Source organism: Camelus ferus, chromosome 24, assembly GCF_009834535.1.
Source record: "Camelus ferus isolate YT-003-E chromosome 24, BCGSAC_Cfer_1.0, whole genome shotgun sequence".
In the NCBI taxonomy this organism is placed as follows: domain Eukaryota; kingdom Metazoa; phylum Chordata; class Mammalia; order Artiodactyla; family Camelidae; genus Camelus; species Camelus ferus.
The window spans coordinates 2,594,321-2,615,489 of record NC_045719.1 but is presented as its reverse complement, the minus strand read 5'-3'; the positions used below and the strand labels follow the sequence as shown (position 1 = coordinate 2,615,489).

General features: G+C 54.6%; 1 protein-coding gene across 8 annotated transcripts in view; it reads left to right on the top strand.

The window, feature by feature from the left end:
• The window catches only part of MTCL1 (microtubule crosslinking factor 1), a 95,664-nt gene that overhangs the window by 56,132 nt on the left and 18,363 nt on the right, over window positions 1–21,169 (top strand). For 6 of the 8 annotated variants that reach the window (XM_032467465.1, XM_032467463.1, XM_032467462.1 and 3 more), the window contains 5 exons: window positions 720–1,979; window positions 2,978–3,133; window positions 9,910–10,125; window positions 11,661–11,858; window positions 20,431–20,598. In XM_032467465.1, coding sequence (XP_032323356.1) covers window positions 720–1,979; window positions 2,978–3,133; window positions 9,910–10,125; window positions 11,661–11,858; window positions 20,431–20,598 — 1,998 coding nt within the window. The remainder of the gene's footprint in view (window positions 1–719; window positions 1,980–2,977; window positions 3,134–9,909; window positions 10,126–11,660; window positions 11,859–20,430; window positions 20,599–21,169) is intronic. The other 2 variants (XM_032467464.1, XM_032467468.1) reach the window with 2 other exon arrangements.

The window sequence follows — 21,169 nt, the reverse complement described above, 5'->3', positions numbered from 1 at the left end:
GTGTGAGTAACCCAGGTCTCAGGTCTGCAGGAACCAGTTCACACTAACCAGCCATCTGAGCTTGGGATGTACCCTGCATCTCGACCTCTAAAGCACCCTCGTGCCTGTCACCTCGTGATGTCCTCATGGTGTCCCTGTGATAGGCTGGGGGAGGAGAGGCGGGGAGGAGTGCCAGGTTGCCGTGTCTCCGGTTCTCAGCAAATCAATGGAGAGCCGGATGGCCCGGCTTCCTCATGCTAGTCACACCTGTGGTGACGCCAGCCCCTCTGAAGAGGGAGGTCTGCGCCGTGGAGGTGAGTGACAATGGGTAGGAGTAGCCATGGAGGCCTGTCCCCCTGCCCCTGGCCTCACGAGGGGTCCAGGCTCTCTTGCTGGTCAGGTCGGACCCGCAGAGTAAGGCGGGGGCGTGCGCGTTGCTTATGGCACTGGGTCTCATTCCGTTCGCTCGTCTACACTCATCCTCTGTACGATGGTGTCATGTGCACGCTGTTCAGGCTCCTCGTTGCCTTTGTTTCTGCGGCAAAGCCCCTAACGTAGGCCCTTGTCCCCCATGGAGGCCCTGGCTCTGTCGTGGCCCCTCTCCATGTGCCTCAACACGCTGATGGAGAGATTGGTGTTTTGTGTTTGTGTGTCGGGGGCGAGGTGCGAGGGAAGTCGTCAAAAACAGGAACATTTGGTATTTTCAAATAACCCTCCTCCTGGCTGTTCTCTCCTGGCAGGATGACAGTGCCGATCTGAAGTGCCAGCTTCAGTTTGCCAAAGAGGAGGGCTCCCTGATGCTCAGGAAGATGGCCAAGCTGGGGCGGGAGAAGGATGGGCTGGAGCAGGAGCTGCAGAGGTACAAGGCCCTCTACGGGGACGTGGACAGCCCCCTCCCCACTGGCGAGGCGGGCGGGCCGCCCAGCACCCGGGAGGCCGAGCTGAAGCTGCGGCTGAAGCTGGTGGAGGAGGAGGCCAACATCCTGGGCCGGAAGATCGTCGAGCTGGAGGTGGAGAACCGGGGTCTCAAGGCGGAGATGGAGGACCTGCGGGGCCAGCACGAGAGGGAGGCAGCCAGCCGGGACCCTGTCTCCAGCATCCCTACCTCACCCTTCGGCGACTCCCTGGAGTCCTCCGCGGAGCTGCGCCGGCACCTGCAGTTCGTGGAGGAGGAGGCGGAGCTGCTGCGGCGGTCCATCTCCGAGATCGAGGACCACAACCGGCAGCTGACCCACGAGCTGAGCAAGTTCAAGTTCGAGCCGCAGCCAGAGCCAGAGCCGGCGTGGCTGGTGGGGGGCACGGGCGGTGGGGCGCCCCTGCAGGACGAGCTCCAGGCGGCCCGGCTGCAGATCCACGAGCTGAGCGGGAAGGTGCTGCGGCTGCAGCAGGAGAACCGGGTGCTGCTGTCCAACCCCCCGCGCGGCGACAGTGACGCCGACAGCGACGCGGGCCGGAAGGAGAGCGATGGGGAGGACGGCCGCCTGCCCCAGCCCAGGCGCGAGGGCCCCATCGGTGGTGAGAGCGACTCAGAGGAGACCTTTGAGAAGACATCGGGCTTCGGCAGCGGAAAGCCGTCGGAGGCCGGAGAGGGCCTGGCGGAGCTGCTCAGGGCCCGGGAGGACTCCGAGTGCCTGACGAGCATCAGGCACGAGGCCGAGCGGCTGGAGCGGACCGTGGTGCGCATCATCACCGACACCGAGGGCCTTGCCACCGCCTCGCCCGGGGCTGGTGTCCAGGGGGACGGGGAGAGGGGAGAGGGCGCCCAGACGGAGCCCCAGCTGCTGGGGACCCTCAACACCAAGATGAAGGCTTTCAGGAAAGAGCTCCAGGCCTTCCTGGAGCAGGTGGACCGGCTCGGGGACGGCCTGAGGGAGCGTCTGGAGGGCCTGTCCCCGCTGCCCCACCTCACGGAGTCGTCCAGCTTCCTGTCCACTGTGACCTCCGTGTCCCGGGACTCCCCCGTCGGGAACCTAGGGAAGGAGCTGGGCCCCGACCTGCAGGTAAGGGGGCTCCCGGCTCTGCCTCCCTGCTCCCTCCTGCTCCTGCTGGCTGGCCTGGCCGCGCTCCAGCTCCTCCTGCTCACGGCTGCTTGGTTGTGATTGCAAACCTGCATTGTACTAAAGCCTCCGGTGTCAGCCAAATCCTTTCTCTTGGTTGGGTTGTCTTATTTGTTGGTTTAGTTCTTTTGTCCCCTGGTTTCCTCTCCCCATTTCTCTTATTTTTAAACCGCACAGCTGCTCTTGGCTTAGAGGTCCTCCCTCTTGCCACGAGGCTGATCCTGCTGGGAGCGCTAGGGATGGACACAGGCCTCCCTTTTTTTGGCATCCCAAACGACCAGCCCTCCCGATGAAGAAGCAGAGAGGAGCTTAAAACAAAGTCCACGGGCACTTCGCAGTCGGGACGCATAGCAGACTCCTCAGGAGCGCGGGTGTCCCCACCTGCGTTCACTGCCCCAGGGACAGTCCAGCCCCGAAGGCCTAGGCAGCCCACCCACCCGCTCCCTCTGCGAGACGGACAGCCTGGACGGGGAGGAGCGCGGCCAGAGAAGGATGTGAAAGCACCCGGAGCCAAGGGCGGCGACGGCGCGGCCTCCCGGGACTGCTCTCCTGCGCGGCGCCCTGGACCGTGGCCTGGCTGCCCGACCTCAGCGAGGCGGCAGGAGCCTTGTTCCCGTATCCTTCCCAGTGGCCTGCCTGCGGGCGAGTCTGCCTCCGTGTCCCCATCGCACGCGCCTCGTCAAGCCTTCTGCATTCTCTCCCTCTGCTTTCCAGTTCCTTCTGCCTGTCCTCACGCTCACCCTCACTTCGGTTCTGTTTTCTCTCTCTGTCGCCGCTGTGTTTGCGTTGCTGTCTCTGGTCATGCTGCTCTCTGTCCCGTAGTTTCCCAGCCTTCTGCCTTCCCCACCCCTCCCCCACCCTCTGGTCCTTTGTGTTTTGTTTAAAATTTTTCAAAAAACAAAAACAACAAAACCCACAAATCCCTCCCGTGCACCTAACAGTCCAAACTGAGAGATCAGATGGAGTGGCAGCTCGGGCAGGAGCGAGGGGAGGAGCGGGGGCCCCTGCCTCCGCAAGCCGCGCGGGAGCTGCACCGCCGAGCCGACGGGGACGCCGGGAGCTGCCGGCCCGGAGCCCAGAGCTGCTTCAGCCTAGAGGTCAGCAGTGGTGGTCCCCCCGCCGCCCCCTCCCGCCCCTCCTCTGCTGTGTGTGTGATGGTTCCCACCTGAGTCCCAGGCCCCTCGGGAACGCGGCAGGGGGAGTGTGGAAGCAGGGGGGTGTCACTGCATGCACCTGACCTGGGGGTTCCACACGGGGTGAGGGCAGGGAGACCGGCTGTCTGGGGCCTGCGGGCGCCTGGGGATGTAGCAAAGCATCTGAGACTGATTCGAGTGCGCTCTGTGGCTCCTTGTCAAACAGTAAGGAAAGCGGAGCTGAAACCCAAGCTTGTTCTCCCGGTGTCTCATGGGCCCACCCAGCATTTTCCCTTGATCGTCTCCAGCCATTGGGCAGAATCAAGGATGCTCTCCTGACTTGGGGGCACTTCTGTAGTCTTTGTTGCCATAGCAACTCTCGTCCACAAAGCTCCCAGCACCCACAGATACTCTGTTGTGGTAAACAGTTTTCCCTCTCCGTGCAAGTAATTCCACCCAGGACAGGACAGGTGGCCCCGAGGAGTGAGGCCAGTGACCGCAGGGTTAGAGCAGCATGTTCTGTGTTAGAGAAGGTCTGGATGAAGGCTCTTCATTCATCAGTCCCAGTGGGGATGTCACTGGTCAGTTCTGAGGCATCATAGCGGTTCCTAGATGGCAGGGGAGATGGAGAGAGGGGGTTGTCACGTCTGGAAGCAAATGGAAGTTCACTTGGCAAAGAGTCAGGCATTTGATCAGGAGAAGAAGTGCGCGGAGGGCCTGTCGGTTCAGCTTGCGGCTTGCGGCCCAGTGAGGCTGCTGCCCTGCAGTCAGAGGACTCGGGTGCGGGTCTCTCCAGCCGGGGTCTCCTCCCTGGTTCTGTAGGGGCTGGGCGGGTGGTCATGTGAAGACCACCCCCAGAAAGTGTAAGTGAAAGCAAGGCAGTTCAGGAACATCCCAGGCGGCCCCTGTCCTCGCATCACCTGGGCAGAGGCCGGGCCTGCCCGAGGAGGTGGCGTCCAGGCCCAGAGGGAAGTGACTGGCCCACAGCCAGGCGTGACAAGGGACTTGGCCTGTGAAGGGCTGAGCTCCCAGGAAACAGGCAGAATCCTGGCATGCTGGCTGCGTGGAGCCACCATGGGTGGTCCCCAGGCAGAGGGACCTCCCGGTTAGAAGCACGGAGGGCCCAGTGTAAGCACTTGTGACATTTTAAGAGGTGTCTTCTGGACACGTCCGGCGTGCTGGCTGCAGGGTGTTGTCGCCCCGGAACGGCAGGCGTGTGACCAGCGGGGCGGCACCACACGTCGGGGCATCCCGCTTCCCCGTGGACTCAGCCACGTGCTCTGACTGCGTTGGACTACAGGCAGCCCCGGCCAGCCCGTGTCTCACACAGGCCCCTCATCTGTGAAGGCCACTTGCTTGGGCAGCTGCAGGCTCACAGTTAAGTGCATTTCCAGTGAACCGGGTGATCCATCTCCAGGATGGAAACCGGGGTGGAAACTTCAGGGAAACATGTTTCCCAGCCTTTGGTTGCCACTGTACCCACTGCTCGTTCTAGTGGGGACGGCACGCCGTGCGCTGGAATCCACCCCGGCAGAGGCACTGGTGCCCCAGGTTCCAGCCCAGCTCTGCCTATTTCTAGCTGTTTCTCATGCAAGTCTCTGGGCCTTTGTTTTCTCGTCTGTAAAATGGGAGTAAAAATACTGCCCGGTTGCCTCACACGGGTAATAAGCGGTTGATTTTTGGAGCCAATGAGCTGTTGACTGAAAAGCGTGAGACTGTGTCATCGTGACGTCTGGGAAAGGGGGTGACATCCTGCTGCTGAAGACTGCCAGGTGGTGGGTGTCCCAGATCCTGCAGTCTATGTGGCTTCACAACTATAAACGTGCAGTGAAGATGAACAAGAGCTGGCCAGTCAGAGCACATCAAATGACAGCACATGCAAGCCCCAGGCAGGCCAGTCTGCGTCCTGTCCTGCTCGCAGAGGACTGGCACCAAACCCTGCGGCTGGTGGCTGGGCCACGGGGCCAGTTTTCTCTGCCCGCTGCGGCCCTCTCTCACTTTCCTCTGGCTGCTCCCTGATCCTGTCCCGGGAACGCAGCTCGGGGCGAACAGGGCAGCCCGCTTCCTTCTGACACCTCGCTGAAGAGAACGTGCCCCTCCCTCCCTGTGCCCCACCACCCAGTGTGTCCCACGTGACTGTGTCCGGGGGACTCTGCGGAGCACCAGCACCTCTCCTCCACCCGAGGCCCTGCTGGCTCCCGCAGGCAGGGGTGCGTTCTCGCTCACCCAGACAGGTGGGCTTTGCGTCAGAGGCCGGCAGTGGCTTTGGAGAGAGGAAGATGCTTTGTTGAGTCCTTGTGGTGGGAAAACCAACCTTTGAACAAGGCGAGTGAGCGCAGCTGGTTGTGCCGTGTGGTACCTTAGGGTCCCCGAACATGACTGCTTGGAAGGGATCTTCAGAGGAGCCCCCTCATTCTGTGAGAGAGAAGAGAGGGTCTGAACCAGTGTCAGCAGGCCCCCCGCGGGCCGTGCTGGGCCGGGGTCCTGAGCAGTCTCACAACCTGGTCAGCCCCCCTGGTCCCCGCCCCTCCCTGGGGACGTGTCCAGACTCCACCACTGGGCGGCTCCCTGTCCAGCCAGCCGTCTTGCCATGGGGTGTTTATTCTCTTAAGCATCTATCTGTTTTCCTTTAATTGTATGCACTTTAACGAGGGAGTGAAGAGTCTCAAAGACAAAGGCAGGGTCCAGGACCATCACTTCCTGGAAGGGAAGACAGAATTAATGGGGGGGGGGTGTTCTGACTTTTTCTATTCACCAAGGCATTTCACACAGAAGAGAAAACTCAGTTATGTACACAAACACATACTATACTGTTTGAAAGACAACACACACTCACGGACCACTCTGGTGGCTCTGCAGTTTTCCCTCTTAGAGGAGCTGTGTGTGGGTCCCGTCGGGGCTGGGTCTCGAGGGAGCAGCTGTGTCCGTCCCTGGGGCGCATGTCACCCTGACATACAGTTCAGTCTGCTCTTTACATACTACGCTGGGTTACAGGATGGTATAGCGGACAGTTCTAGGGAGCAGAACTCTAAACCTTTTAATGAAACCCCCCCCAATTCAATGCCCACAAAGGCCGTGGTGGAGCCGGTGCGCAGGCCTCACCAGGCGGCAGGGTGTCTGGCCAGAGGGGCCGCTCCCGCTGCGGGCTGAGGGCTCGTGCCACGTGGCCACGGAGCACCACGCGGCCACAGCGTGTCACGTGCCGGGGGTGGGGTGGCAAACACAGAGGTCTTCATCTAGAAGGAGGCTGATACTGAGGCCGGGCATCCTCCCAGCTGCTTTCTTCACTCCCTCTTCCGTTGTCCTGGAAATGACTGCCACTCGTCTGCATGAGCCAGCTGTGCCTGCACACATGTGAACATCCTCCAGCTCCTGGCCCGGAGGTCCCTGGGGCTGGTGGCAGACCACCAGGGTCAGCAACTTGAAAGCGGCGGCAGCCTTCTGAGTTTCAGCTGTTAAGTTTGGAAAATTTCTCAGCTCTAAGTTTCCAAGTTCCATTTGTGAAGTGCCTTCTATGATTTTGCCTGATAGATGTTCACGTTTGGGGGAAAAGAGGAAAGAAGTTAAATGCTTACTTGGGATGCACTGGGTGCTTTGGCCAGGTTTAGGTACTGCCAGCACCAGCAGCGGGCAGTGGTAACAAGGTGGAAAAGGAAAGCCCCTTCTTAACCTGTCGGCAGATAACAGATCTGTGTGTGGGAGACCTGCCACGTGGAATGGCCACGCCGAGCACTCTCAGAACGGCCACAACCAGGGAGCTCAGGTCAGAACCCACCAGCCCACTAATGCAGCCACAGAATCCACCACTCGGAGGAAAAGGACGCAGCTGGCCTCCAGAAGGACCAGTGTTCCTGTTGCTTATTTGCCTCCGCAGACGTCGGCAAGATTCCCACCAGATTCTTCCCTGACCGCTCCCTGGGGCTCCCGGCGAAGCTGCTGAGAGATTCCCATTTGTCAGGAGAGCAGTGTACGAATATGTGGTTTGGAACGTGTGGGCGCCTAAAAATAGTTCTGAATGAGGGGTAGCCAAGTACAGGCACCGGCTGGGTTTCAGACACACCCGGAACCAAGCCCGCGCCCGAGGATTGGGTTTCCGGGTCAGGAGTCCCCCGGGGCCCTTCTCCGAAGCTCCCCTCCCGCGCTCTTCCCCGCAGGCCGCTGTGCCTCGGCTGCGCCCTGCCCGCCGCGGCCAAGCGGCCCGGGGCTTCCCGCCAAGTGTGCGTCGAGCACAGGTGTCGACCTGGTGAGCCGCTTCTGAAAGAGGCCGGAGCTCACCAGAACAGGAGGTCACGGTGATGGAGGCTGACGAGAGTCCTACTAAGCTGGGGTCTAGGAAGGGGGTACAGTGAAAAGCGTTGCCTTTCGGGGCTTCGGTTTGGCTTCGTGTGCTGAGACCGTGCCGGTCTCCTCGTAAGCATGGAGTAATTTATAAGCCACCTTCTCTGAAGATGTCCGGAAGTCAGCCGTGTGCATTGGTGTGGGACAGCCTCGGGGGGAAAGCCTGGGCCGTGGCTGTCACAGCAGTGACACCGGGAAGGTGGTCGTGATGCCAGCTGAAGAGAGCTGCCCTCGTAGAGGGGACAAAGTGCGCACGTGTGACGTGTCATCAGGCTCGTAGCTGAAGGGCAGAGGACGGTTTTAGAGCTAACCTCTGGGGACTTGGTGACGAAGGGACATATTTCTTTTCCCGAAGAAATCTACGTGCTGTGTGCAAACTTCCTCCAGACACGTGTGACTGTGTGGCGGTGGATGACTCTGGGTGGAGATTTCTGCCGCAGCCTGTTTGTATTTTGGTTTTTTGTGACACAAGAGTGGCGGCCTCCCGATGTGGAGCAATTCGTTGTCCGTGGAAGCTTTACTGTTCTGTTAGCAAAAGTGGAGAAGAAAGTGCAACTTCTAATAGCTGAGGAAGGTCTAGAAGTTTCTGTTGTGGACCAGCCTCCACAGAAGACACGGGAGCTGCTGTAGGTAAAGGAGTTGCCTCGCAGGACTTCAGGGTCCTTCTCTGTGACCTTTCAGAGGTGAAGTTCAAACGGGGAAACATCTGTAATCAAACGATGCTAAGGTACGAGGCTCATAGATTTGTTTAAAAATAGCTAATATAATTATGTATTAAGATTAAAAGCAAACTAGTTTAGCCTCACATGTAGAAAAGTTTGGCTTTTCTCAACAGAGTAGCATGATTAGGGTGCTGTTGTAACATCTAAGAGTAAGGAGCTTGGGGCCAGTACCAGACGTGTTAAAACACGGAGGATTTTCACATTTTAAATGCAGAGTAGGATGGGAATCACAGCTGAAGCTGGCAGTGGAGCAGCTGGGCGACCTGGAGGCACTCGTGTGCAGAACAGCTTGAGGGGCAGAGGGCGCCCCAGGGGGGCAGGGACTGGGGACGTTTCCGGGAGGTTGCAGATGACAGACCCAAGAGAACCGCCCCCCGCCAGGGCTGGACCTCCAGCGGTGGATCCTCTAGCATCTGCGGGGCACCTGCCCCACACTGGGCACTGCACAGCATCAGACACTTCACCACACTCAGCCAGTGGCCTGAAGTAACGCACAAGTAAACTGCAAAGCCTGGATTTGCGGTAGCTGGGCAGCCCCCTTCCCCGCCCCATCCGTCTTGTCGTGTCTGCACAGGGGACAGAAGCAGGGGTGGGACTCAGGGCTGCTAAGACGTGAAGCAAATCGCCACCGTCTGACTGTCTGATGTCCTTCCAGCCTGAAGTGCAGATGAGCTCTGGTGTCCTGACAGTGGCCGAGCCAGTGACCAAGCTGCCCCCGGGGCCTCCCAGGGCTGCCTGGCTTAGCCTGGCACGGGCCTTAGCATGTCGGTGGTGGTGGCGTCGACCTCAGGCAGTCCCGTGGTTTGTGAGCACCAGTCTTGTGCTTTAGGGAAACCAAACCCAAGCCACCCACTGGTTTTGGTCCAGTCAGGAGAGGACAGCTGGTAACAGTAAGCCTGGTGTTCCTACTCTCTCTGCTCTGTGGAGCAGAAAACCCTCACCCCGCGGGCCACGTTAGCTACTAGAGATTCACCTCTGTGCCTTATCTGTAAGGTAGGGATGCGTTCACACCCTTCACTTAGCCGTTATCGGCACATACTAGTTGTTTATTGCTTGGAACAGTACCTGTACCCGTGTTGGGAAAAAACAGGAACTTGACAGAGTGATGGAAAACATTTTTCAAGCACCGCTTGTACTTCCCTGAGAGTCTCCCATATCTGATAGGAAGGTGAGGTCTCAGGCGTGGACAGAGGTGATCAGCCTTCCTGCGCGCAGCGGAGCACCCGCTGGTCCTCCTTCCGTTAGGGTGTGGTGACCCAGGGCAGGAAGTCGAGGGGAAGGATTCCCGCTGACGCTGCCATGGCAGGTGCAACGTGCCGTGTGTCCCAGCCCTGGTGCAGAGGGCCAGCGGCGCCTACATCTGAGTTGGCTGTGAGCCCTGCAGCCAAGAGACAGCTTCCTGCAGGAGTTCAGTAATGTCTAAAACCACCACGGGAGACCACAGGGAGAAGTGATTCTGACCCCTTGCCTTGAAATAGCAGGCACTTCTGAATCAGAAGACACCTGTGGTTTTATAAATAGAAGCCCCCTCAAGGAGTGGACCAAACTCGGGGGGCTTTTGAGTTTCATGTCCCACGGGCAGGGTGGCACGGGCTGGCTGGCGGTGTGCAGAGTCTGGCTTTGGTCCGGGTGGCGGGTCAGGACGGCGGCCTGTCTCACCCTGGCGTCCCCTCCCTGCAGAGGGAGGAGGAGCACCTCTGTGCCTGGAGGTGGCGGGAGCTGGAGGTGCAGGACTCTCTGCAGGAGCGGAGCTGGAGCGACGAGGGCCACCCGCTGCAGCAGGAGCTGCGGTCCTGGAGGCAGAACGTCTTCCTCTTCTACGTCAAACTCAGGTGGCTCCTGAAACGCTGGCGGCAGGGGAAGCAGCTGGAGGAGGAAGGAGAGGAGTTTGCCGAGGTACCTTGTGCCAGAGGTTGTTTTATCTGGACCCCCAGACCGTGCTGCCCCCTCCCCCTGCACACAACGTCGTGTTCACTTACTTCAGACGACCTGGTCACGGCCCACCAGGCAGGGCGATGCCGCGGGCTGTCCGGTGCTGCCCTCGGAGCTCATTTAGGAGCGCGCTGGTCCGTGACCCCCTCCTGCAGCCGAGTTCTGCTGCCATCTCTTTTGTTGCTGATGGATGAATTTGTTACACTTGTCACCCTGAGGTCCTTAGCTGTCTCATTCCACTTTGCTGGTTGTACTTTAATTTATAATTTTAAAAAAAAGTGGTTTGGGGGTAATTAGGTATTTATTTTTAGAGAAGGTACTGGGGATTGAACCCAGGACCTCGTGCCTGCTAATAAGAATGTGCCCTGCCCCATGAGCTATACCCTACCCGCCTTAAAATTTTTTTAAGTTTTTCCAATGTTTTTTAAACTTTTGTTTTTTCCTATCTTTATCAGTGGGAGATAATTCGGTTATTCATTTTTTTTAATGGAGGCACTGGGGATTGAACCCAGGACCTCGCGCATGCTAGGCACGTGCTCCACCACTGAGCTATGCCGCCCGCCCCTCCCCCCACCAATTTGCTGGTTTGTTAAACGTAGTTCTAAATCGTTCTCTATTCTTTCCATTTTAGTTTTTGTTCGTAATTGCTAGAGCCTGCTCTGCCAAGGCAGTCGTATATGAGTGTGTCCTCTGAGCCCCAGAGGGGCACTTTCTTCACTTTGAAGTTTATATATACTCTTCTTCTTGTGCTGCAGTTTCCCAGACTTAGGACAGAAGCAGAGCTAAGCGATCTGCTTTCCGATGGGTTTGTATCAGGGCAGAGGGGCCTCCCGCCCGGCAGGCTCCTTGCTGGCCTCACGGGCCGTGAGTGCAGGGCTGGGACCGCGGGTTTTCCGTGGACTCTGAACGTCCCCCCCCCGCAGCTGCCTTGTCAGCTGCTGCAAGTCACTGTGACTGTGGGCTCCTCTTACGCCCGGAGACCTTTGGTCTGCTTCCCACTCTCATGAGCAGTGTATGGAATTCTGAGTCATCCCAAGTTTGGGGAGATACAATGACTCTTTCCTCAGGGTGAAGAGAGTCCTCAGTCAACTCGACCCATTTGCAAATATCCATGACCTTTTAGAAAACCCCATCATTAAGTAAAACTAGAAATAGCTGTAAGGTTTCCTGCTGATCAGTACTTTGTAGTTCCTCCTCCTCTAATTTATAAAACCATAACTCTGGTCGGTAATTTACAGACAAGTAAAAATGGTCATTGTCCAAATAAGATATAAATAGTAAAATTTCTAACCTTTTCTGATCAACTGGGTACCCACTCCCTGTGATTTACATGAAGTGGCCAGGGAGGGGAGTGGCCAAAACAAACTGCTCAGGGCAAAGGGCCGAGAAGGGAAGACGTGACAGCCTGGAGGGTGGGTGCTTATTCTCAAGACACTGAATCAGGCTGCACAGCGAAAAGGCTTGGGTGGAGCCATGACCATCATCTCCTGCTGTTTCAGGGCGAATTTCCGGAGGCCTTCCCCAGGCTCGGGGAGCTGGGAGTCCAGGGGGACCCACAGGCAGACGGGCCAGCCCGAGATGACAGGGGCCCAGGCTGTGGCTTTCTGCCGGGAGAGCGCCCTGCACACCCCCCTGTGCAGGCCGGGGACCACGGAGCATGGCTGCTGCCCACGGACGGGGGACAGCTCCACAGGCAGGTGGGTGCCTAGCTCCCAGCCCCTCGTCTGACCCACTCCTCGGATGGGGGCTGCCATGAGTTCATGGGCTGGTGGTCTGGCGAGGAGAGCTCTGGTTCGTTTGGCTTACACATAAATAAGGACATGGTATGGTCACCTCGACTGTGTCCCCTCCAGGCCAGCACGTGTACCTCAGGAGGAGGGAAAAACAGGATTGGCTAGAGTGGTCTGTGCCTTGTAAAGGGTGACCTTCCTTCCAAGGAGGGGAGACCCCACGTGTAGCGCTCTCACCTGGGCCAGAGAAAGCACTGAGGGCTTGTGTGTGGCTGTTGGCTGCAGGGCACCTGCCGTGTTCCTGAACTGGCAGCACAGCGCACGAGGAGGAGAGCGAGTGTTTTAATCCCCAAATACGTGCAATGTGTTTCTGGTTCTTTTTAAGCCACATGAAATAGTATCTCAAATGAAAAGTATCTGATGACACTGGAAAAAAGCTGCAGCGCGTGTGAAGAGGTGGGGTTTCAGTGTGTAACCGTAAGTGATTGCCAGCATTGCCAAGCGTAAGCCCTGTGGAGTAAACCAAGAGACAACGTTGATGGCACTCAGATTTTTTGCACTTTGCACAAAACTGCGGCTGTGGTGGGTCTGGAGTGTTGAGACCCTGCGAGGCTGAAGCTTTCTTGCTCCTGAGCTTCTGGGCCTGGGTCCCTCCTGCCCACCGTGTTGTTGAGGGTCCTGCGGGCAGAGCCCGGGCCTGGGCTGAGGCGCGGGGCGGGGTGGACCCCGAAGCAGCTGCAGCCGCTTGGCCACAAACATCTTGGGCGCTCCGTCTCCGCCCCCTGGACTCCACAGCTGCGGCCCCTCCCTTGGCCCCGAGCCTCCGAGTGTCCCCGGGGAGAAGGCTGTCAGAGGAACCTGGGCGCAGATCCAAACGAGGGAAGTGGGAGTGTCCGTGGAAAGGCCTGGGAGAAGCGTGTGTTTACCCCCTCCTTTCTCTCCATGTAAACTCAGATTGTCACAAAGACCTGTTTTCTACACATACCTGTCTACCCTTCATTTTCCCCGAATAAGACTCAAGAAAGAGGCTGTACTTTCAAAGGAACTTTTAATTACACATAATAGAAAGTTTGTCACTATGCCAATGTCCACGAGGAGATTTTAGCTCATGGGATGCCTCTCCAGCAAATATCTAGTTAGAAGTAAAATGCTACTTTGCAAAAAATCGACCAGTTTTATTATTTTCCAAAGAGGTATCATCAGTCCTAAGACGTGTCTGTGATTAACTCAGTTTTCCTGGGTTGTCGCTCAGCCACAGATCTGCTGCCTCTGAGACCGCGTGTTGGGTGCTTCCCACGCGCGCATCCAAATGCCTTGGAAAGGGGAGTGAGGAAGTAACACATCTGGGTTCCCAGACAACAGTCATGGGAAATTGCACCCTTGGGGTGGGAAACCACGTGAACTCACTCAGCTGGAACCCCACATCCTGTGTGTTTGTTGTCTCTCTGCTGCCTCCTCCTTCCATTGCTGCGTTCTCAGCCCTTCCCCTTGAAAGCAGAGACAGACCTGCGAGTTTCCACCTCGTCTGGTACACGTAGAGGCAGGTGGATGGGCGGACAGGGTCGAGTCCACACGGGCAGCATCCTGTCTCCTGTGCGTGAACCCGTCTGCCCATGGTCGCTGGCTGAGGACAGAGATGAAGGAGCTGTACTGTAAATGACAGCTGGGTCCCTGGGAGGGGGGAGCGCACGCTCCGGGAGGAGGCTGCCTGCCCTGTAGCCACGTGGGCGCCAGCCAGGCCCCTGGGTGCAGGAGCGGAGCACGTGTCTCAGGGAGCTGCCCTGCAGAGCCGCACGCTTCTCAGAAACTCGGAGAACCTCCCAGGTGATAAGCAGAGTGGGAAACATGGCATGCCTTCTTTCCCAAGGATAAATCTGCAAGTAACAGAATTTCCGAGGCCTTGCTCTCTGCTTTGTGTTGTGCTGAAACCTCTCCCAGCAGAACACAGTGGATGGCAATACTTATCATGTCAAAACAGGTAAAAGGAAAAAAACTTACACGTATCGAGTCAATCTTGGAAGTAGTTCATAAGAAACTGTCAGGTTGGAAGATGTTTGTCTCTGCAAACGTTCCCGGTTGACTGATGGGGCAGCAGGGACCTGACTGCCCCGGGAACAGTGAGCCTTCAGTTTGCTGCCGTCTGGAAGAGCCCAGGCTGGTGGCAAGCTCCAGGACGCCCGCCGCCGCGGTAAGGCCTGGAGCCCCGCCCGCCACGGCTGTGTGAGCATTCTGCACTCCCTCGCAACGCCTGAGCTCGGGCTCTTTCACGCGGGATGGCTGACGGCGCCGGAAGTACACCCCCCGGTCCCAAGAGCCCGTCTCCCCAGAACTGGATTGATTTATTAAGAGAGAAGTAACGTTTCCATTCAGGGATGCGACATAATACTCTATCAAAGCATCCAGGGGTGAAGGTGAAGACCCTAACCTGAAACTCAGAGCGAGGCCTGATGAAGTCTGATGTTCGTCTGTAAGGCTGCAGCTGCCCCTGTCACTGGGGAGTCTCACCCAACATCCAGCCGTAAGGCCGAGTGACTGCCCCCGGCCCCTCCGTCCCTGAGCCAGGCCCCATGTGCAGTGTAGCGTCAGAGCCAGCCTCCCCGGGGCCGGAGCGCCTCTGGCTCTTGGACGCCTGGGACTTGGATCCACCAGGAGCCCAGAAGCCTGCGCGCTGGCCGCCACCTCCTACTCGGCCCAGGATGCAGAAACTTCTGGAGAGAGCACTTCTGAGTGTCAGAACCGTGACCTGCCCTGACTTAATTTTTCAAACAAGGAAGCTCTTCTCTGGAGCCGAGGTAGTTTTTACTTCCGCGTCTGGAACCACGGTTTACTCCTCAGACTCGGAAACCTTCCCCCGCGCCGGGGCGCCCCACAGCGTCAGAGGGAAGGAGCCAGGCCAGCGCTGAGGCCGAGGGAGCACTGGCTTCTGCTGCGCGGTTTTGTCTCAGTTTCTGTGAAAACAACACGTGCAGGAGGTGGAAAGTCACAGGTACTTAACGGTACCTGAGAAAGGCCCCTGTCGGCCCCAGTCCCACCTCCTGGAGCTGACTGGCCGGCAGTTTGACACACACCTTTGAGAGTGCAGAAGGAGATCGGAATCGGCTGATACGCTTGCTCAGGTGCCCACTTGCCCCCGGGCCCCGTGAGCATCGTCAGCGCTCCCTGGTCTCTCCGACACCTTTGCCTGATGACTCTGGGTCTGTACCTTCTTAAACATACAAACATTAGGCCTTTCACACCCCCACGTGCATTCCTGGGAGGCTCTCAGTGAAAATTAGGGTGACCCGCAGGCAGAGCCCATGTGGTCCGGGTGCCCTGGTGGCTTCTCAGCCAGCTGAGTCGTGTACACAAGTGAGTCTGTCCCCTCTGTCACCTTCCATCATAGGTTATATTTTCACAGCCAGCCTTCAGTGACTCATTCTCTTTTATCTGTGGGGATGATGGCTTTAGAAAGGAATCTTAAAATTAACCTGAATGTAACCATGAAGGCAAGAATGATAAATGGCTGATTTATTCAGATGTTGCTTGAAGTGCAACTGTATCTGTTCTGGCTAATCTCAGTGAGGGACGCGTCCTGGGGCGCCTGCTGCTGGAGGAGTTACTTTTATCGAACCTGCATGAGGCCCCCTCTTTATATGTATCAAGAAGAACTCTGTACGGCTGTGGTGTGGTGGGGGTCGCGGGGGCAGCCACCAGAGCATTCTGGGCCTCTCTGCCTGTGTGTCTAGCCCGAGTGAGTAGGAGGTAGAGGCCATCACCTCTGCTTTGTGACTGGCTTTCTGTAGGTCAGTCCGAAGCAGGTCAGTACCTCTGTTCCAACTTTAGATTAAACTCATCTCTGAAGTTAATGGCTCCAAGGCAAGCAAAGTAGGTGATGGTAGTTTAGCCCTTTCACAGAATGATGGTGCGCACGGCTTGGAACTCTTCGGCAAAAGTGGTTTTGTAAAATAGCTGGCATTGCATCACAAATGGGTGTGTTATCTTTCTAAACTTCCTTTTCGCTTTCTCTTAATGTTTGTCTTGTACTTGGATGGTAGTCCTGTTGGAAACCCAGCCTTGAGTTTAACACTTCATAGCACCGTCAAGCTCCTGATGCCAATTCTGGTAATTTAAGCCTTACCCAAGAGACAGGAGTTTGGCGGGGCTGAAATGCCTTTAGAATGAGGAGAAGGGATTGGTGGAACCATTTTATCCTGATTGTTTGCAAGAAAACCAATCGACTGATTTAAAGAGATTGAAAAGTTGGTCTTTTTTAATTGAAAACTGACAATGCTTACCAGATATATAAGCTAAAAAGTTGCAGAGTCGGTCTCCTTCACAGAAGGTGCAGAGGGCTGTCTCCAAGAAGACTTTCACCTGATGATCTCTAAATGGACCAGATATTCCATTTTGATTCCATTCTTGATTTGGGTCTTTTTTACTGGAAACAGCTCAGCAAGGGCAACCACTGGAGATGTGGTGAGAGGAGTAACTTCTAGGCATTCTTTCAGCATGACTCATTATTTCCCTTAATGTGGGGGATGGAATTTGCATCACAAAGATTAGACAGAGAAGCCATCTTTAAAAAAAAAAAAAAAAAAAAAAAAAAAGCCTGAACAGGGTCTGATGCCAGATTCAAATATCCTGGCTCTGGCTGTCGCCTGGGGTGGCGCAGACCCAGAGGGCAGTCAGGCTCCATGCTTCCTTGCGGCCGGGCCACAGCAGGTGCACAGTCGCTGAGCACCGGGGCTCCGCACGTGACACAGGCATGTGACAGCGCTCACTCAAGGCTGATGTGAGATGCGGCCCCTGCAGGTGAATGACTGTCACAGCCCGGCCCATGGGGAACTGTTAGTATTAGCTACCATTCCTGGGTTGGTTTGTATGTGTAACAGCCATTTGGAAGGATCGTGCCCAACTGTGGCTCATTCTAGGTCTTCAGAAATGTGCCCTGGGACATCGTTCTTGCTGTTGTCCACCGGGAGCCAGGCCGGCTGCTTGCTGGCCACGCGCTCCTCCTGGCGAGGACGTAACGGGCCACAGCATTCACCCCCCTTAGCACTTGCTCCCTTTGGCCACCTTCACCCCAAAGCAACTTGGAGCTCACTCCACGATGACTTAAGACAGAATACTGGGATAAGGGACATCTGGTTGATGACTCTGACCCCAATGTTCATGGAAACATTAAGGCTTAATTTTATTTAATCTGATATCTGCTAATGCCAAAATGTACTTCTTTCCAGAGGAACCAAATTTTCAATTTCCAAAAAGAATGTCTGGTGAACCCTGTTGTTTGTTTGTTTGTTTTTTTCATTTCTGGTGTACAGCAAAATGCTTCAATCTCACATGGACATACAGACAGTTGTTTTCATATTCTTTTTCACTGTAAGTTACAAGATACTGCATATAGTTCCCTGCACTATACAGTATAAACTTCTTGTTTATCCAAACTCCCAATTTATCCCCTCCCACCCTGTTCCCCCGCAGGTAACTGCAAGTTTGTTCTCTATATCTGAGTCTGTTTCTGTTTTGCAAATAAGTTTGTCTTTTTTTTTTTTTTTTAAAGATTTCATATGTAAGTGATATCATAAGGTATTTCTCTTTCTGGCTTACTTAGTATGACAACCTCCAGGTCCATTCATGTTGCTGCAGATGGCATTGTTTTATTCTTTTTTATGGCTGAGTAGTATTCCATTGTATATATGTACCACATCTTCTTTATCCAGTCATCTGTTGATAGACATTCAGATTGCTTCCATGTCTTGGCTATTGTAAATAGTGCTGCTATGAACATTGGGGTGCATGTATCTTTTTGAAGTAAGGTTCCCTCTGGATATATGCCCAGAGGTGGGACTGCTGGATCATAGGATAGGTCTGTTTTTACTCTTTTGAGGAATCTCTATTCTGTTTTCCATAATGGCTGCACCAAACTACATTCCCACCAATAGTGTAGGAGGGTTCCCTTTTCTCCACAGCCTCTCCAGCATTTATTGTTTGTGGACTTTTTAACGATGGCCATTCTGGTTGGCGTTAGGTGCTATCTCATAGTAGTTTTGATTTGCATTTCCCTGATAATTAGTGATATTTTGCATTTTTCACATGCCTATTGGCCATTTGTATTTCTTCACTGGAGAATGGCTTGTTTAAGTCTTCTGCCTATTTTTGTATTGGGTTGTTTGTCTTTCTTAAGTGGTATGAGCTGTTTATATATTCTGGAAATTAAGCCCTTGTCAGCCTCATCTTTTGCAAATATTCCTCCCATTCAATAGGTTGTCTTTTTATTTTGATTATGGTTTCAGTTGTTGTGCAAAAGCTTATAAGCTTAATCAGGTCCCATCTGTTTATTTTTGCTTTTATTTCTGTTGCCTGGGTAGACTGCCCTAGGAGAACGCTGCTGAGATTTATGTTAGTGTTTTGCCTGTGTTTTCTTCTAAGAGGTTTATAGTTTTTAAGCCATTTTGAGTTTATTTTTGTGCCTAGTGTGAGGGAGTTGAACCCTGTTTTCAAGGAGCACAAAATTCTGGTCCTAATGTTGTCACAGCTGTTTGTTACACAGCTAAGAACTACACAGCTGACCGTGTATATGACTTGGGGTTCATAGGGAGGTACTGATGACATGAGAATTTATTATATGATTTGCTGCTTTTTCTGCAATGAAAATGAGATGACTGCTTCAAAGACTGGATCAAAATTATTACTATTATTTTATGCTTAAAATACTTCAACTTAAAAAAGTAGTGACTTTTTTAAAAATTTGAAATCCAAAGATGAAAATACCAAATAAAGCTGCCATAAAATATACATAATTTTTCAGCAGACAAATTCTATACTTAGGAATATGTACATTTGTGAAAAAGTTGTTGAACCCCTCACTCACTCGCACTTACATCACCTTTAAGTACTTTCGCCGTGGTTTACAGAGACCTCTGCGTTTGTTACAGGTTCTCACACTTCATGAGCATCTCTTTGAGAACAGGGGCAATTTACTTATACTCAGATGGTTGGAAAGAATGTGTAGGATTTTTAGGTTTTCTATCTGCTGAGTTTTGCAAATACTAACTGAAATGCCTTTCATCTCAGAGCCAAGTACAAACTGGTGTTCAAGGTGAGAAAAGGAGCAAAAAAATGCCAACAAGTTAGGCTTTTCCACTCAATCAAAAATCTACTGTATCTAATAATATCTTCAGATAAATTATGGAGAAAACTTTGGCATTTTCAGTGATAAATCTACTCATGTCAAGGAATTTCTTTTCTGTCAACTTTATTTAAATCCTAACATATATCCAAAGTATCTTAAATTCTTTCCAAACGCGGTTGACTGTTTTTGTGTACGTACATGTGTTTTGTGTGCTCACAAGATGGTTTTAGAATCATGACTGGCTCTCGACCTGATGGAGGAGAGGAGGCCGATAGGCGTGCAGACCCCAGGATGGGGGACCCCTCCTTCCTGCCCTGCATGGGAGGTTGAGCACATAGGGGGATTCTTCAGAGAGCAAGGGACTCTGTCCTCCCATATGACAGACAGCCTCCATCCAGCAGGCCTGATAGAGCTCTCATTCCTCCTGCCTCGTACATACACCAAACAGAGATTGCCCTGAGACCAGTCTGGGAGCTTGCGATAGGCTTTTGGGGTTTTCTGTCTAATGGGAAGTGATGGGCGCATGCAGCTTTTAGTACCCAGGTACCATAATTGATGCGGTGTGTGTAATTCATCTTGACAGACCTTTCTGATGTAATGCCCGTGCAGAAGCGTACTAAGATAGCAGTGGTGGGTTTGAAATGTGCTTCCGAAGGAGTGGACAGGTTTTCAAATACATAAAATCTTTTAGGTGTAGGCAGATTAGTAATAAAAACCCATTCTTCATGTATGAGGCCTGTCCGCAGGCTTCCCGTGAGCCAAGCACTGGGGATGTGAGGGTGGGCTGGGCTCTGTCCCCCCTCCTCCCACAGCTTAGAGGGCGGGGCACAGGATAAGCACGTGGGTGCGGCGGTTATTCCTGTGACCCATGAAGCAGAAAAGAGAGGGGCAATGATTCTGTCTTGGGGGCCCATGGGGAAGCCTTCATGAACAGGTGAAGAACTTACCTTTGGCTTTAGTTATGAAACCTCAAAAGCCAGCCCTGCCCATGACCATGCTGGTGTATATGTGACCTCTTAGTAACCATGAGTCGGAGTGGGACCAGCTCTCTTGGTTCAACGGTGTACACAAGAGGGTATGTAACTCGTCATCTCTCTGCACCGCAGCCGAAGCTGGGACATCTGAGGTCCTGCAGGGGCTCCTGACAGCCCCAACCCGGCTCCCGCTGGCCTCCGGCTCGCACTGGCTTCCTGCCCCACAGCTCCCCCAGTGCTCCTGGGCCAGAGAGCACTTCTGTTCAGCCTCCTGATCCCCAAGCCCGCGGCAGCCTCAGCCCCTGCGGAGGGGCCCCAGGCTCTCCCACTAACCGTGCAGATTCCCGCCCACCTGGGATACAGCCCAGCACCGGCACCACCCTGGTCACCGGGCTCCTGTCCCCTCCCTTACGCGTGACGGCAGGCCCACCGTGTCACCGTGTCCCCGCAGGTGGCAGAGAACCAGCAGCTGTTCTGCGCGCTCAGGGCCCTGCTGGAGGACCTGCGCTCGGAGCTGCGGGAGGACGCGCGTGCCCGGTGGCGGCTGCAGCAACAGTATGCACGCGACAAGGCGGCCTGGGACGTGGAGTGGGCGGCGCTCACCTGCCGCCTGGAGCAGGTACGACCCCCGGGGGACGGGGCGGGCAGAGTCCCGGATCACAGGGCCCGTAGCCGGGGACACCGTCCCCGCCCAGGAGCGTTTCAGAAGCAGCATTTCTTATCTTCCCATTCTGCCTTGAACAGGGCTGTCTATTTTTATTGTTCAATTTACTTAAACTAAAAACAGAAAGAGTTCACCCATTCCCAGTCCCCTTCTCCCCTGCAACTATCAATCTCTTCTGTGTATCTGTGAGCTTGGCTTCATCTATGTGTTTATTTTTAGATTCCACATACACATGAGATCTTACAGTATTTCTGACTTACTTCACTTAGCATAATGCCCTCAAGGTCTGTCCATCCATGTTGTAACAAGTGGTGAAATTTCGTTCTCTTTCATGGCTGAGTAGTAGTCCGCGGTGTATACACCACACTGTCCTTATCCGGCCATCCTACGACGAACACTTAGGTTGCGTCTCTTCTCGACTACTGTAAACAATAGGGCAGTGAGCGTGGGGGTGGAGAGAAATACGTTTCCAAGGAAGTGTCTTCCTTTTCCTCAGAAAACATGCTCTACATTATATTAATCATCA